Source organism: Cyclopterus lumpus, chromosome 8, assembly GCF_009769545.1.
Source record: "Cyclopterus lumpus isolate fCycLum1 chromosome 8, fCycLum1.pri, whole genome shotgun sequence".
NCBI classification, from domain to species: domain Eukaryota; kingdom Metazoa; phylum Chordata; class Actinopteri; order Perciformes; family Cyclopteridae; genus Cyclopterus; species Cyclopterus lumpus.
This window is the reverse complement of record NC_046973.1, coordinates 330,966-347,818: the sequence shown is the minus strand read 5'-3', so window position 1 is coordinate 347,818 and position 16,853 is coordinate 330,966. Positions and strand designations below refer to the sequence as shown.

At 40.0% G+C, this 16,853-nt stretch overlaps 1 protein-coding gene across 11 annotated transcripts in view; it reads left to right on the top strand.

Annotated features, from left to right (window-relative positions):
- The window catches only part of arhgap27l (Rho GTPase activating protein 27, like), a 70,159-nt gene that overhangs the window by 28,156 nt on the left and 25,150 nt on the right, over positions 1-16,853 (top strand). For 7 of the 11 annotated variants that reach the window (XM_034540509.1, XM_034540506.1, XM_034540510.1 and 4 more), the window contains exons 6-12: positions 50-208; positions 1,921-1,980; positions 2,393-2,476; positions 2,561-2,656; positions 4,875-4,955; positions 6,927-7,007; positions 13,023-13,088. In XM_034540509.1, coding sequence (XP_034396400.1) covers positions 50-208; positions 1,921-1,980; positions 2,393-2,476; positions 2,561-2,656; positions 4,875-4,955; positions 6,927-7,007; positions 13,023-13,088 — 627 coding nt within the window. The remainder of the gene's footprint in view (positions 1-49; positions 209-1,920; positions 1,981-2,392; positions 2,477-2,560; positions 2,657-4,874; positions 4,956-6,926; positions 7,008-13,022; positions 13,089-16,853) is intronic. The other 4 variants (XM_034540504.1, XM_034540511.1, XM_034540512.1 and 1 more) reach the window with 4 other exon arrangements.

Sequence of the window (16,853 nt, the reverse complement as noted above, 5' to 3'; positions counted from 1 at the left end):
CAGATTCAAACGTTAACAGATAAAGTGACACCGAACCGCTTCCTGTCAGGGTTCTGCTAGTTGGCAGCAGCTGGTGGACGAAGTCTCAGGGAGGTTTTACTACCACAACCCCACCTTGGGGGCCACGTCATGGGCTGGACCGGTGCGGCTTTCCTCCTCCTCCCCACCTGCAGAATCCACAGCGAGCAGGAGGAACGACGACGGCCCGGTACGATCCCGACATAAATATGGATTAGGTCTGGTTTTAAAATTACTAATATGAATCTGGATTAGGTCTGGTTTAAGATTACTGACATAAATCTGGATTAGGTCTGGTTTAAAATTACAAACATAAATATGGATAAGGTCTGGTTTAAGATTACTGATATACATCTGGATTAGGTCTGGTTTAAGATTACTGACATAAATATGGATTGAGTCTGGTTTAAGATTACTGATATACATCTGGACAAGGTCTTAACGTTCCGGTGGCCCGTGGCCGGGCCCGCCAACCGTGCGCTGGAGATCGTACCGTTCATCGTCCATCTATTTATAGTTAGGTACTAGTGTTGTATGTTTCTACGATTGACCTACGATTCTTGTGATTCTAACTATCCACTCCATTTCAAGATCGGACCACCACAGCAGCTACAGGCAACGTTTTTGTCAGACAACAACAACCAAACCAACGTTTTTAAAATCAAGCCGACTCACCGATGAAGCCTCGTTTTGAGCCACAGGTCATCACATTCCAATAAAAACGGTCTTGTTATGTCGTAGAAAGGTCAATACAATCCAATTCAGTAAAAGTTTTTGTCCAAAACACGTGATTACATCCATAAATATCCACAAACTGCCATTGCATCATTTCAAATCAGCCGGCAGATATGACAAAATATTTCAGAAAATTTGCTGTAAAAGCCGTTCTCTGGCGTGCGCCTTTACAACCAGGATATCAAACTGTTCGTTCAACTCTATCCTTTCGATTGACACCAAATGTAAGCCAATAGGAGCAAGATATCCTCTTCTAAACCCATATTAGCCAACCAGAGTCAGCGAAGAAGAAGAGGGCGGACCAACTTCTTTTGGCTACTGTGCCCGCACACAGAGTCGGATTTGTCAACAGCCAATGAAAAGACGAAAACAAGGAAGTGCCATGTTGGGATGCCAGATAAGTGAATAAACCCGCAATTTCACTGCGTAATGAGAACCTGTCGATTTTGGTTCATTTTTCACACAATTTGTTTTCAATTCGGGGGAAAAACACAATAAAGTGTTTATGCTTCAGTTCCTTTGTGTCATTAATAGTGAATGTGTATATGTTACCTCTGTTTCACCTTTCATTAGGGCCTAAAATGGAGTCTCCAAATGGCCTTTATTGGAAAAACGCCTAAACATACCCTTAGTAAAACATGTGTAAAATCTTCATTTTCTGTAAAATTACAATCTACTTTTTACTTGGACTAGGTAAGGCTTTATGCTATGCTCCCATTGTGTTTTCCAGACCATAAGTCCCAGCTATAATCATCTGCAGGCATCTATTTCACAAAAATATTTAGGCGAAAATAGAAAATCTTCTACTTATGTGTGTGCCAACTTATATTACTCAATGTCAGCAGCACTTAAAGTGATTCTGACTGTTGGGGGGAAAAACTTCAGAGTGTTACCTTTCAAAAGAGACCAAAACCATTTAGTCCAAATGGTTCTCCAAAAGCTTTCAATTCACTTTGGGTACGTCTGGATAGGCGTTTTTCGTGAATTTTACAGGAACGCTAAGAGGTTAAGATTATGTGAAGATAAATATGGACTAGGTATGGTTTAAGATTACTGACGTCTGACTGACTTAAATCACAGGATGTCACAAATCAAAACTATATTCATGAAGAACAGTTGCTTTTATTAAAATGAAACATTTTATTTCATTTTTTTGATTAACTGAAGCCTCCGCTGCCCGAAGAAGATTATCCTTCACAGGTACACAATGACGACGTCTTTACAACGGTAACACACACACACAAACACACACACATACACAAACACACGCTCACACGCACGCATGCACGCACGCACGCACACACACACGCACAGCTTAGACTGAAGCTCCAACAGGAAAATGCACCGTCAGACCAGGAAGATGTTTGACAGGAGAACAAATAGAGGATGAAAAACAGATTGAACAAATGATGCAAAGAAAACAGAGAGAAAGAGAGGACAAATTACCAGACAGAGAAAGAGAGAGAAGAGGAGGCAGAAGAGCTGGAATACACCGACACAGATGCACACAAACACACAAACACATGCACACACACACTAATATATACACACAGACACACTAACACACATACACACATGCACAGCAACACACACAAACTCACTAACTGCTCTTTAATCTCCAGTTGTTGTTCTTTCCCAGAATCCTCTGCAGCCAGTGTGTTTGATTCCCAGAGCTCAGCTGGACCTGAGATATGAAAGTGGCTCTCAGTTCAGGCTGCAAGAGGTCATAAATCAGCACATCATGCAGTTTGTTCATCTTGTGTCAGATTTTACATTCATAAATTAATTAATTCTTTGGTTGTTCTAGGTTGCACCTTTGCCTCAAAACCTGATGGGAAATGGAGTTTCTGGGGAGGGAACGGCTGTGCAGGTCAAGAACTGGAGACACAGCATTGCTGAAGAGGTGAAGCAAACCAGCAGCTTATAACTAGTACAAATGATAATAACTTGTACATGTAATAACTTGTGGAAACAGATAATAACTTGTACAAGTAACAACTTGTACAGGTAACAACTTGTACAAACAGATAATAACTTGTACATGTAATAACTTGAACAGGTAACAACTTGTACAAACAGATAATAACTTGTACATGTAATAACTTGGACAGGTAACAACTTGTACAAACAGATACTAACTTGTACATGTAATAACTTGGACAGGTAACAACTTGTACAAACAGATAATAACTTGTACATGTAATAACTTGGACAGGTAACAACTTGTACAAACAGATAATAACGTGTACATGTAATAACTTGGACAGGTAACAACTTGTACAAACAGATAATAACGTGTACATGTAATAACTTGGACAGGTAACAACTTGTACAAACAGATAATAACTTGTACAGATAATAACTTGGACAGGTAACAACTTGTACAAACAGATAATAACTTGTACAGGTAACAACAGATAATAACTTGTACGTGTAACAACAGATAATAACTTGTACAGGTAACAACTTGTACAGGTAACAACTTGTACAAACAGATAATAACTTGTACAGGTAACAACTTGTAGAAACAGATAATAACTTGTACATGTAATAACTTGTAGAAACAGATAATAACTTGTACAGGTAACAACTTGTAGAAACAGATAATAACTTGTACAGGTAACAACTTGTACAAACAGATAATAACGTGTACAGGTAACAACTTGTACAGGTAATAACTTGTACAAAAAGTTAATAACTTGTACAGGTAACAACTTGTACAGGTAATAACTTGTACAAAAAGTTAATAACTTGTACAGGTAACAACTTGTACAGGTAATAACTTGTACAAAAAGTTAATAACTTGCACAGATAATAACTTGCACAGGTAATAACTTGTAAAGTAATAACTTGTACAAGTAATAACCTGTACAGATAATAACTTGTACAGGTAATTGTAACGCTTTCCACGTTATCCCGTGAGTCTCGGACAGAATAGAGGACGCTACACGGAGTAATGGGGTTCACAAAACCTTTTTATTTCCATAAGAGACACACACACACAGCTGTAACGCGAACTCTCGCCTCCTGCCGCTCTCCCTTCTCCGACGCTACTGCTCCTTTTGAGGGAAGACAGACACACACACACACACACAGATTAATCTCAGCTAGGGCTGATTAACCCTCACCCCAGCTGAGGGTGATTAGACCTGTCCCAGCACCATTCCCTGAACCACACCCCCGCTCCACACACTCTACAGCTGAGCCTAACCACACCCCGCTGCCACAGTAATAACTTTTACAAACAGATAATAACTTGTACATGTAACAACTTGTACAAACAGTTAATAACTTGTACAGGTAACAACTTGTACAAACAGATAATACCTTGTACATGTAACAACTTGTACAAACAGATAATAACTTGTACAGGTAACAACTTGTACAAACAGATAATAACTTGTACATGTAACAACTTGTACAAACAGATAATAACTTGTACAGATAATAACTTGTACAAACAGATAATAACTTGTACAGGTAACAACTTGTACAAACAGATAATAACTTGTACATGTAACAACTTGTACAAACAGATAATAACTTGTACATGTAATAACTTGTAGAAACAGATAATAACTTGTACATGTAATAACTTGTAGAAACAGATAATAACTTGTACAGGTAACAACTTGTACAAACAGATAATAACTTGTACAGGTAACAACTTGTACAAACAGATAATAACTTGTACAGATAATAACTTGCACAGGTAATAACTTGTACAAAAAGTTAATAACTTGCACAGGTAATAACTTGTAAAGTAATAACTTGTACAGGTAATAACCTTTACAGATAATAACTTTTACAGATAATAACTTGTACAGGTAACAACTCGTACAAACAGATAATAACCTTTACAGATAATAACTTTTACAGATAATAACTTGTACAGGTAACAACTCGTACAAACAGATAATAACTTGTACAGGTAACAACTTGTACAGGTAATAACCTTTACAGATAATAACTTTCACAGATAATAACTTGTACAAACAGATAATAACTTGTACAGGTAACAACTTGTACAGGTAATAACCTTTACAGATAATAACTTTTACAAACAGATAATAACTTGTACAAACAGGTTATAATTGTGTGAACTATGATTCTATGTCTAGACGGTTGCTCACAGTCACAGGAGGAATGTCTCTGAGTTCATTGAGGCGTCTAACAGAAGACCCTCCCCCGACAGTCCTCAGGTAGACACCCACTCACCTTTACATGGAGACCTGCTCCTCTGTTCTTCATTCATTCATTCATTCACCTTTACATGGAGACCTGCTCCTCTGTTCTTCATTCATTCATTCACCTTTACATGGAGACCTGCTCCTCTGTTCTTCATTCATTCATTCACCTTTACATGGAGACCTGCTCCTCTGTTCTTCATTCATTCATTCACCTTTACATGGAGACCTGCTCCTCTGTTCTTCATTCATTCATTCATTCACCTTTACATGGAGACCTGCTCCTCTGTTCTTCATTCATTCATTCACTCACCTTTACATGGAGACCTGCTCCTCTGTTCTTCTGCCCGTCCTTCATTCATTCATTCACCTTTACATGGAGACCTGCTCCTCTGTTCTTCATTCATTCACTCACCTTTACATGGAGACCTGCTCCTCTGTTCTTCATTCATTCATTCACCTTTACATGGAGACCTGCTCCTCTGTTCTTCATTCATTCATTCATTCACCTTTACATGGAGACCTGCTCCTCTGTTCTTCATTCATTCATTCACCTTTACATGGAGACCTGCTCCTCTGTTCTTCATTCATTCATTCATTCACCTTTACATGGAGACCTGCTCCTCTGTTCTTCTGCCCGTCCTTCATTCATTCACTCACCTTTACATGGAGACCTGCTCCTCTGTTCTTCTGCCCGTCATTCATTCATTCATTCACCTTTACATGGAGACCTGCTCCTCTGTTCTTCTGCCCGTCCTTCATTCATTCACTCACCTTTACATGGAGACCTGCTCCTCTGTTCTTCTGCCCGTCATTCATTCATTCACTCACCTTTACATGGAGACCTGCTCCTCTGTTCTTCATTCATTCATTCACCTTTACATGGAGACCTGCTCCTCTGTTCTTCATTCATTCATTCACCTTTACATGGAGACCTGCTCCTCTGTTCTTCATTCATTCATTCACCTTTACATGGAGACCTGCTCCTCTGTTCTTCTGCCCGTCATTCATTCATTCATTCACCTTTACATGGAGACCTGCTCCTCTGTTCTTCTGCCCGTCCTTCATTCATTCACTCACCTTTACATGGAGACCTGCTCCTCTGTTCTTCTGCCCGTCCTTCATTCATTCATTCACCTTTACATGGAGACCTGCTCCTCTGTTCTTCATTCATTCATTCACCTTTACATGGAGACCTGCTCCTCTGTTCTTCATTCATTCATTCATTCACCTTTACATGGAGACCTGTTCTTCTGCCCGTCCTTCATTCATTCATTCACCTTTACATGGAGACCTGCTCCTCTGTTCTTCATTCATTCATTCACCTTTACATGGAGACCTGCTCCTCTGTTCTTCATTCATTCATTCACCTTTACATGGAGACCTGCTCCTCTGTTCTTCATTCATTCATTTACCTTTACATGGAGACCTGCTCCTCTGTTCTTCATTCATTCATTCATTCACCTTTACATGGAGACCTGCTCCTCTGTTCTTCTGCCCGTCCTTCATTCATTCATTCACCTTTACATGGAGACCTGCTCCTCTGTTCTTCATTCATTCATTCACCTTTACATGGAGACCTGCTCCTCTGTTCTTCATTCATTCATTCACCTTTACATGGAGACCTGCTCCTCTGTTCTTCTGCCCGTCATTCATTTATTTATTAATTGATACATCAAGTCATTAATTCCATCATTCATTCATATATTTATCAAGTCATTAATTACTTTAGCTATTCCTTCATTCATCCATCAAGTCATTTATTCATTTACTCACTCACCATCACACATAGACCTACTCACCTGTTCTTCTGCCCGTCATTCAGTCATTCATCACGCAGCATTGCTGAAGAGGTGAAGCAAACCAGCAGCGTACAACTCGTACAAATGATAATAACAGATAACTTGTACAAACGGATAATAACTTTTACAGGTAATAACTTGTACAAACAGGTTATAATTGTGTGAACTATGATTCTATGTCTAGACGGTTGCTCACAGTCACAGGAGGAATGTCTCTGAGTTCATTGAGGCGTCTAACAGAAGACCCTCCCCCGACAGTCCTCAGGTAGACACCCACTCACCTTTACATGGAGACCTGCTCCTCTGTTCTTCATTCATTCATTCACTCACCTTTACATGGAGACCTGCTCCTCTGTTCTTCATTCATTCATTCACCTTTACATGGAGACCTGCTCCTCTGTTCTTCATTCATTCATTCACCTTTACATGGAGACCTGCTCCTCTGTTCTTCATTCATTCATTCACCTTTACATGGAGACCTGCTCCTCTGTTCTTCATTCATTCATTCATTCACCTTTACATGGAGACCTGCTCCTCTGTTCTTCATTCATTCATTCACTCACCTTTACATGGAGACCTGCTCCTCTGTTCTTCATTCATTCATTCACCTTTACATGGAGACCTGCTCCTCTGTTCTTCATTCATTCATTCACCTTTACATGGAGACCTGCTCCTCTGTTCTTCATTCATTCATTCACCTTTACATGGAGACCTGCTCCTCTGTTCTTCATTCATTCATTCACCTTTACATGGAGACCTGCTCCTCTGTTCTTCATTCATTCATTCATTCACCTTTACATGGAGACCTGCTCCTCTGTTCTTCATTCATTCACTCACCTTTACATGGAGACCTGCTCCTCTGTTCTTCATTCATTCATTCACCTTTACATGGAGACCTGCTCCTCTGTTCTTCATTCATTCATTCACTCACCTTTACATGGAGACCTGCTCCTCTGTTCTTCTGCTCGTCATTCATTCACTCACCTTTACATGGAGACCTGCTCCTCTGTTCTTCATTCATTCATTCACCTTTACATGGAGACCTGCTCCTCTGTTCTTCTGCTCGTCATTCATTCACTCACCTTTACATGGAGACCTGCTCCTCTGTTCTTCATTCATTCATTCACCATTACATGGAGACCTGCTCCTCTGTTCTTCTGCTCGTCATTCATTCATTCACCTTTACATGAGCCTTTTCCCCTGTTCCTCTGCTCGTCATTCATTCATTTATTCATTCATTCAATTCAATTTATTTGGTATTGCCCAAAATCACAAATCACAAACTCAGAGGGGTTTACAATCTGCCCCCTGCCGTGGACCTGCTGATGCCCCCCCTCTGGATCGTGGTCCATGCCTACTACTAATTATTAATCATTTCTGTCATATTCATTGAATTTGTTGTAACGCTATTCATTCATTTTGGGGTCAGCTGTAGCTCATGGTGGTCGTCCCGTAGCCACAAGGTACCTGGTTGGATCCCCGCTCTACCCATAGTTGCATGTTGAAATGTCGTTGAGCAAGACACTGAACCCCCAATTGTACCCCGGGCACTTCACTGCAGCCCACTGCTCCTTAATAACTAAGGATGGTCAATGCAGAGAAGAATTTACCCACGGGGATCAATACAAGTGTAAATGTTTCTGTTGCTCTCCTGAAAGTTTATTCCCTTTTTTCCCTGTGAAAGGGATTTTTATTTTTTTGGGGGAGTTTTTCCTGATCCGATATTAGGATGTAAACAAGATTTTACAGGGAGCCAGTGCAGAGCAGCTAATACAGGAGTCATGTGATCTCTTTTCTTAGTTTTTGTGAGTACACGAGCTGCAGCATTCTGGATCAACTGGAGGGATTTAAGAGACTTATTAGAGCAGCCTGATAATAAGGAGTTGCAGTAATCTAGTCTGGAAGTAACAAACGCGTGAACCAGCTTTTCTGCATCTTTTTGAGACAAGATGTGCCTGATTTTTGAAATGTTACATAGATGAAAAAATGCAATCCTTGAGATTTGCTTAACGTGGAGTTAAAGGACAAGTCTGGGTCAAAGATAACTAGAGATTCTTTACAGTGGTGTTGGATGCCAGGGCAATGCCGTCTACAGAAACCACATCACCAGATAATTGATCTCTGAGGTGTTCAGGGCCAGTAAAATAACTTCAGTTTTGTCTGAGTTTAACATCAGGAAGTTGCAGGTCATCCATGTTTTTATGTCTTTAAGACATTCTTGAATTTTAGCGAGCTGGTTGGTCTCCTCTGGTTTGATCGATAGATATAATTGAATATCATCTGTACAGAGATGAGTCCTTTATCAGCACTAAGGTCTAACCAGACCAGTACAGAGATGGGTCCTTTATCAGCACTAAGGTCTAACAAGACCAGTACGGAGATGAGTCCTTTATCAGCACTAAGGTCTAACAAGACCAGTACAGAGATGAGTCCTACTTTCTCAAGGATCTTAGAGAGGAAGGGAAGGTTAGAGATCGGTCTGTAGTCAGCCAACACCTCTGGATTAAGAGTGGTCTTCTTCAGGAGAGGTTTAATTACAGCTACTTTGAAGGAATGTGGTACATGGCCTGTTAGCAAAGACACATTAACAATATCCAGCAGAGAGGTGCCAATTAAAGGCGAAAAAACATTGATTTATCAAGTCATTCCTTCATTTGAATACTCACTCACCATCTCATGGAGACCTACTCACCTGTTCTTCTTCCCATCATTCAGTCATTCATCAAATCATTTATTCATCAATTCGTTCACAAATTCATTCATTCATCAACTTATTTATGAATTAATTAATTAAATCATCAGTGTATTCATCCATTTACTTATCCATGTATTTATTCCTCCATTAGTTCATGCATCAATTCATTAATTCATCCATCAATTCATTCATTCATGCATTTATTCATCATTCCGTAAATGTTAAATGGACTGTACTTATTAGATCTTTTCTAGTCTTCTAGCGCTTTAACACTACATGTCGTCATTCACCTATTCACACCGATTCATACAATGATGGGAGGAGCTACCATGATGGGAGGAGCATTCACCTCATAACTTTTGAGTTTATACTCCCGGAGTATACACCGTTAGTCAAAAGTTTCTACACCAGATGTCTAACTGACAGTGCTGTAGCTACATTTAAAGAAGAGATTCCTTCTGCATTTGATTCAATACCACGTCTCAATGTGACGGAGGACTCCTGTGCTAACTTTAGTCCGTCCCAGATTGATCATATTGTCGATAGTGCTACAGGCTCACTGAGAATGACACTAGACTTGATAGCCCCACTGAAGAAAAAGACAGTGAGACAAAGGAGGTTTGCTCCCTGGTAGAAACCTCAGACCCGCGACCTAAAGCAAACTTCACGAAAGCTTTAAAGCATATGGCGTTCCACCAATCTGGAAGAATCACGCTTAGTTTGGAGAGATAGTCCTAAAACATATATAAAGGCTCTCCGTAATGCCAGAGCAGCCTATTACTCATCAGTAATAGAGAAAAATAAGAACAACCCCAGGGTTCTCTTTAGCACTGTAGCCAGGCTGACAGAGTCACAGCTCTGTGGAGCCGTGTATTCCTATAGACCTCAGTAGTAATGACTTCATGAACTTCTTCAATGAAAAGATTTTAACTATTAGAGGCAAGATTGATGATCTCTTGCCCTTAACTACTGCCGATCTGTCATCAAGAGGAGTGGCCTTGGAAACGGCTGTATGCCCTGGTGTATATTTGGATAGCTTTTCTCCCATTAACCTAGACCAATTGTCCTCAACGGTTTCTACTTCTAAACCGTCTACCTGTCTCTTAGACCCCATCCCAACGAGGCTGCTTAAAGACGTGTTGCCTTTAATTGGCACCTCTCTGTTGGATATTGTTAATGTGTCTTTGCTAACAGGCCATGTACCACATTCCTTCAAAGTAGCTGTAATTAAACCTCTCCTGAAGAAGACCACTCTTAATCCAGAGGTGTTGGCTAACTACAGACCGATCTCTAACCTTCCCTTCCTCTCTAAGATCCTTGAGAAAGTAGTCGCAAATCAGTTGTGTGACTTTCTACATCAGAATAGTTTATTTGAGGAGTTTCAGTCAGGATTTAGAAAACACCACAGCACAGAGACAGCACTGGTAAAAATTACAAATGACCTCCTAATGCATCAGATAAAGGACTCATCTCTGTACTGGTATTGTTAGACCTTAGTGCTGATAAAGGACTCATCTCTGTACTGGTCTTGTTAGATCTTAGTGCTGATAAAGGACTCATCTATGTACTGGTCCTGTTAGACCTTAGTGCTGATAAAGGACTCATCTCTGTACTGGTCTGGTTAGACCTTAGTGCTGATAAAGGACTCATCTCTGTACTGGTATTATTAGACCTTAGTGCTGATAAAGGACTCATCTCCGTACTGGTATTATTAGACCTTAGTGCTGATAAAGGACTCATCTCTGTACTGGTCTTGTTAGACCTTAGTGCTGATAAAGGACTCATCTCTGTACTGGTCTTGTTAGACCTTAGTGCTGATAAAGGACTCATCTCTGTACTGGTCTTGTTAGACCTTAGTGTTGATAAAGGACTCATCTCTGTACTGGTATTATTAGACCTTAGTGCTGCGTTCGACACCATTGATCATGACATCCTATTACAGAGACTGGATCAGTCGATTGGCATTTCAGGTACCGCACTAAGTTGGTTTAAATCCTATTTATCAGATCGATCTCAATTTGTATTTGTAAACAATGAAGCCTCAATGACCACCAACGTTAATCATGGAGTTCCACAAGGTTCTGTGCTTGGACCAATTTTATTTACCTTATATATGCTTCCTTTGGGCAACATTATCAGGAAACACTGCATAAACTTTCACTGAAGTTATTTTACTGGCCCTGAACACCTCAGAGATCAATTATCTGGTGATTTGGTTTCTGTAGATGGCATTTCCCTCGCATCCAACACCACTGTAAAGAATCTCTAGTTATCTTTGACCGAGACTTGTCCTTTAACTCCACGTTAAGCAAATCTCAAGGACTGCATTTTTTCATCTACGTAACATTTCAAAAATCAGGCACATCTTGTCTCAAAAAGATGCAGAAAAGCTGGTTCACGTGTTTGTTACTTCCAGACTAGATTACTGCAACTCCTTATTATCAGGCTGCTCTAATAAGTCTCTTAAATCCCTCCAGTTGATCCAGAATGCTGCAGCTCGTGTACTCACAAAAACTAAGACAAGAGATCACATGACTCCTGTATTAGCTGCTCTGCACTGGCTCCCTGTAAAATCAAGAATCACATTTAAAATTCTTCTCCTCACCTACAAAGCCTTGATTTGTGATGCACCATCATATCTTAAGGAGCTTGTAGTACCATGTTGCCCCACTAGAGGGCTGCGCTCACTAAATTTGGGGCTACTCGTGGTTCCTAGAGTCCTAAAAAGTAGGATGGGAGCCAGAGCCTTCAGTTATCAAGCTCCTCTTTTATGGAACCAGCTTCCACTTTCAGTCCAGGAGGCAGACACAGTCACCTCATTCAAGAATAGACTTAAGACTTTCCTCTTTAATAGTGCTTATAGTTAGGGCTGAATCAGGTTTGACCTGGTCGAGCCCCTTGATATGCTACTATAGGCTTATAGGCTGCTGGGGGATGTTTTAGGATACACTGAGCACCTATCTCCTCTTCTCTCTCTCCTTATGGATGAATTTACATCTCTCCATTGCACCTTATTAACTCTGCTTCCTCCCCGGAGTCGTTGTGACTTCACGTCTCATAGGGTCCATTGGACCTGGAGGTGTCTGATGCTGGTGAGCCGGCCTCCCATTGGCCCTGCTGATGCCTGCCCCCCCCCCTCTCTACCTCCTTCTGTTTCATGGATTGGAGTTCCATTCATACATTGTCATATTCATGTAATGTGTTTATGTAACTCTGTAACTCTGTTCATTCTGTACACATGACATCTATTCTTCTGTCCATCCGGGGAGAGGGATCCTCCTCTGTTGCTCTCCTGAAGGTTTCTTCCCTTTTTTCCCTGTCAAAGGTTATTTTTGGGGAGTTTTTCCTGATCCGATGTGAGGTCAAAGGTCAGGGATGTCGTATGTGTACAGATTGTAAAGCCCTCTGAGGGGAGGTTGTGATTTGTGATATTGGGCTGTACAAAATAAACTGAATTGAATTGAATTTAATTCACATACACTGATGGGTTGCTTATGGAGCATTTTGGGGTCAATGTCCCAAGGACACATTCAGCCATTCAATGGATCATTGCATCATTCATGTCCTCATGTTGTCCTCCGTCAGCTTTCTGATCTGCACAAACTGAAGAGGAACCTGTCTGACCGGAGCTCAGTTTCTGATCAGCATCACGTAGGTCCTGCGTTCTGATTGGCTGCTGAAGTGTCTATTGGGTGGTCAAGTCAGATCAGCTGGGAACCATAGGAACGAGTGTTTGACTAACTTTTGTTGGGACTAACATCTCATTTCATGTGTAAGGTCTCATTTCATGTCTAACGTCTCATTTCATGTCAAACGTCTCATTTCATGTCTAACGTCTCATTTCATGTCTAACATCTCATTTCAGGTCTAACGTCTCATATCATGTCTAACGTCTCATTTCATGTCTCATGTCTCATTTCATGTCTAACATCTCATTTCAGGTCTAACGTCTCATATCATGTCAAACGTCTCATTTCATGTCTCATGTCTCATTTCATGTCTAACATCTCATTTCAGGTCTAACGTCTCATATCATGTCTAACGTCTCATTTCATGTATAACGTCTTATTTCATGTCTTTTCATGTCTAATATCTAATTTCATGTCTAACGTCTCATTTCATTTCTAATGTCTCATTTCATGTCTAACGTCTCATTTCATGTCTTTTCATGTCTAAAGTTTCATTTCATGTCTAACATCTCATTTCATGTCTAAATGTCTTAACGTCTCATTTCATGTTTTAGCGTCTCATTTCATGTCTCATTTCATGTCTAACGTCTCATTTCATATCTTAACGTCTCATTTCATGTTTTAGCGTCTCATTTCATGTCTCATTTCATGTCTAACCTCTCATTTCATGTCTCATTTCATATCTTAACGTCTCATTTCATGTTTTAAGGTCTCATTTCATGTCTCATTTCATGTCTAACCTCTCATTTCATGTCTCATTTCATGTCTTAACGTCTCATTTCATGTTTTAAGGTCTCATTTCATGTCTCATTTCATGTCTCATTTCATGTCTAATGTCTCATTTCATGTTTTAACGTCTCATTTCATGTCTCATTTCATGTCTAACGTCTCATTTCATGTTTTAACGTCTCATTTCATGTCTCATTTCATGTCTAACGTCTCATTTCATGTCTCATTTCATGTCTTAACGTCTCATTTCATGTTTTAAGGTCTCATTTCATGTCTCATTTCATGTCTAACCTCTCATTTCATGTCTAATGTCTCATTTCATGTTTTAAGGTCTCATTTCATGTCTCATTTCATGTCTAATGTCTAATTTCATGTCTAACATCTCATTTCATATCTAATATCTAATTTCATGTCTAACATCTCATTTCATGTCTATTTCATGTCTAACGTCTCATTTAACGTCTCATTTAATGTCTAACGTCTCATTACATGTCTTAACGTCTCATTTCACGTCTCATTTCATGTCTCATTTCATGTCAAATGTCCCATTTCATCTCTTTTCATATCTTATGTCTCATTTCATATTTAATGTCTCATTTCATGTCTTTTCATGTCTAATGTCTCATTTCATGTCATTTCATATCTAATGTCTCTTTTCATGTCTAATGTCTCATTTCATGTCTTTTCATGTCTAATGTCTCATTTCATGTCTTTTCGTATCTTATGTCTCATTTCATGTCTTAACGTCTCATTTCATGTTTTAAGGTCTCATTTCATGTCTCATTTCATGTCTAACCTCTCATTTCATGTCTAACCTCTCATTTCATGTCTCATTTCATGTCAAATGTCTCATTTCATGTCTTTTCGTATCTTATGTCTCATTTCATGTCTTAACGTCTCATTTCATGTTTTAAGGTCTCATTTCATGTCTCATTTCATGTCTAACCTCTCATTTCATGTCTAACCTCTCATTTCATGTCTCATTTCATGTCTAATGTCTCATTTCATGTCTAACCTCTCATTTCATGTCTCATTTCATGTCTAATGTCTCATTTCATGTCTAACGTCTCATTTCATGTCTCATTTCATGTCTAACGTCTCATTTCATGTCTTTACGTCTCATTTCATGTTTTAAGGTCTCATTTCATGTCTCATTTCATGTCTAACCTCTCATTTCATGTCTCATTTCATGTCTAATGTCTCATTTCATGTTTTAAGGTCTCATTTCATGTCTCATTTCATGTCTAACCTCTCATTTCATGTCTCATTTCATGTCTAATGTCTCATTTCATGTCTAATGTCTCATTTCATGTCTTACCGTCTCATTTAATGTTTTAAGGTCTCATTCTATGTCTCATTTCATGTCTAAGGTCTCATTACATGTCTTAACGTCTCATTTCATGTCTTTACGTCTCATTTCACGTCTCATTTCATGTCTCATTTCATGTCAAATGTCTCATTTCATCTCTTTTCATATCTTATGTCTCATTTCATGTCTTAACATCTCATTTCATGTCTATTTCATGTCTAACGTCTCATTTCATGTTTAATGTCTCTTTTCATATTCTATGTCTCATTTCATGTCTAACGTCTCATTTCATGTCTTAACATCTGATTTCATGTCTATTGCATGTCTAACGTCTCATTTCATGTTTAACGTCTCTTTTCATATTCTATGTCTCATTTCATGTCTAACGTCTCATTTCATGTCTCATTTCTTGTCTAATGTCTCATTTCATGTCTAACGTCCCATTTAATTGCTAACGTCTCATTTCCTTCTGGGCAGATGTTTCCTCAGTATTAATGTTTTTCATCACAAGGTATAAAACATTTTAAAGATTCTTCCTGTCACACACTGAGACATGAGGCAATGCATTGCCTCATAGCCTATAAGGCTATGAGACAATGAGACACAGAGAGACAATGAGACATGGAGACACGGAGAGACAATGAGACACAGAGAGACAATGGGACACAGTGAGACAATGAGACAGAGACACATAGAGAATGAGAGACAATGAGACACGGAGAGAATGAGACACGGAGGGACAATGAGACATGGAGAGACAACGGGACACGGAGAGAATGAGAGACAATGAGACACGGAGAGAATGAGACACGGAGGGACAATGAGAGATGGAGAGACAACGGGACACGGAGAGAATGAGAGACAATGAGACACGGAGAGAATGAGACACGGAGGGACAATGAGACATGGAGAGACAACGGGACACGGAGAGAATGTGAGAGAATGAGACACGGAGAGACAATGAGACACACACACACATGGAGAATGAGAGACAATGAGACACGGAGAGACAACGGGACACGGAGAGAATGTGAGACAATTAGACACGGAGAGACAATGAGACACGGAGAGACAATTGGACACACACACACATTGAGAATGAGAGACAATGAGACACGGAGAGACAACGGGACACGGAGAGAATGTGAGACAATGAGACACGGAGAGACAATGAGACACGGAGAGACAATGAGACACACACACACATGGAGAATGAGAGACAATGAAACACGGAGAGACAACGGGACACGGAGAGAATGTGAGACAATGAGACACGGAGAGACAATGAGACACGGAGAGACAATTGGACACACACACACATTGAGAATGAGAGACAATGGGACACAGAGAGACAACGGGACACGGAGAGAATGTGAGAGAATGAGACAGAGGGACAATGAGACACAGAGAGACAATGGGACACGGAGAGAATGTGAGACAATGAGACAGAGGGACAATGAGACACGGAGAGACAACGGGACACGGAGAGAATGTGAGACAATGAGACACGGAGAGACAATTGGACACACACACACATGGAGAATGAGAGACAATGAGACACGGAGAGACAATGGGACACAGAGACAATGAGACACAGACAATGAAACACAGAGAGACAATGAGACAATGATATACAGAGTGAAGGAGATACAGCAAAACAATGAGATACAGAGAGAATGAGACAATGAT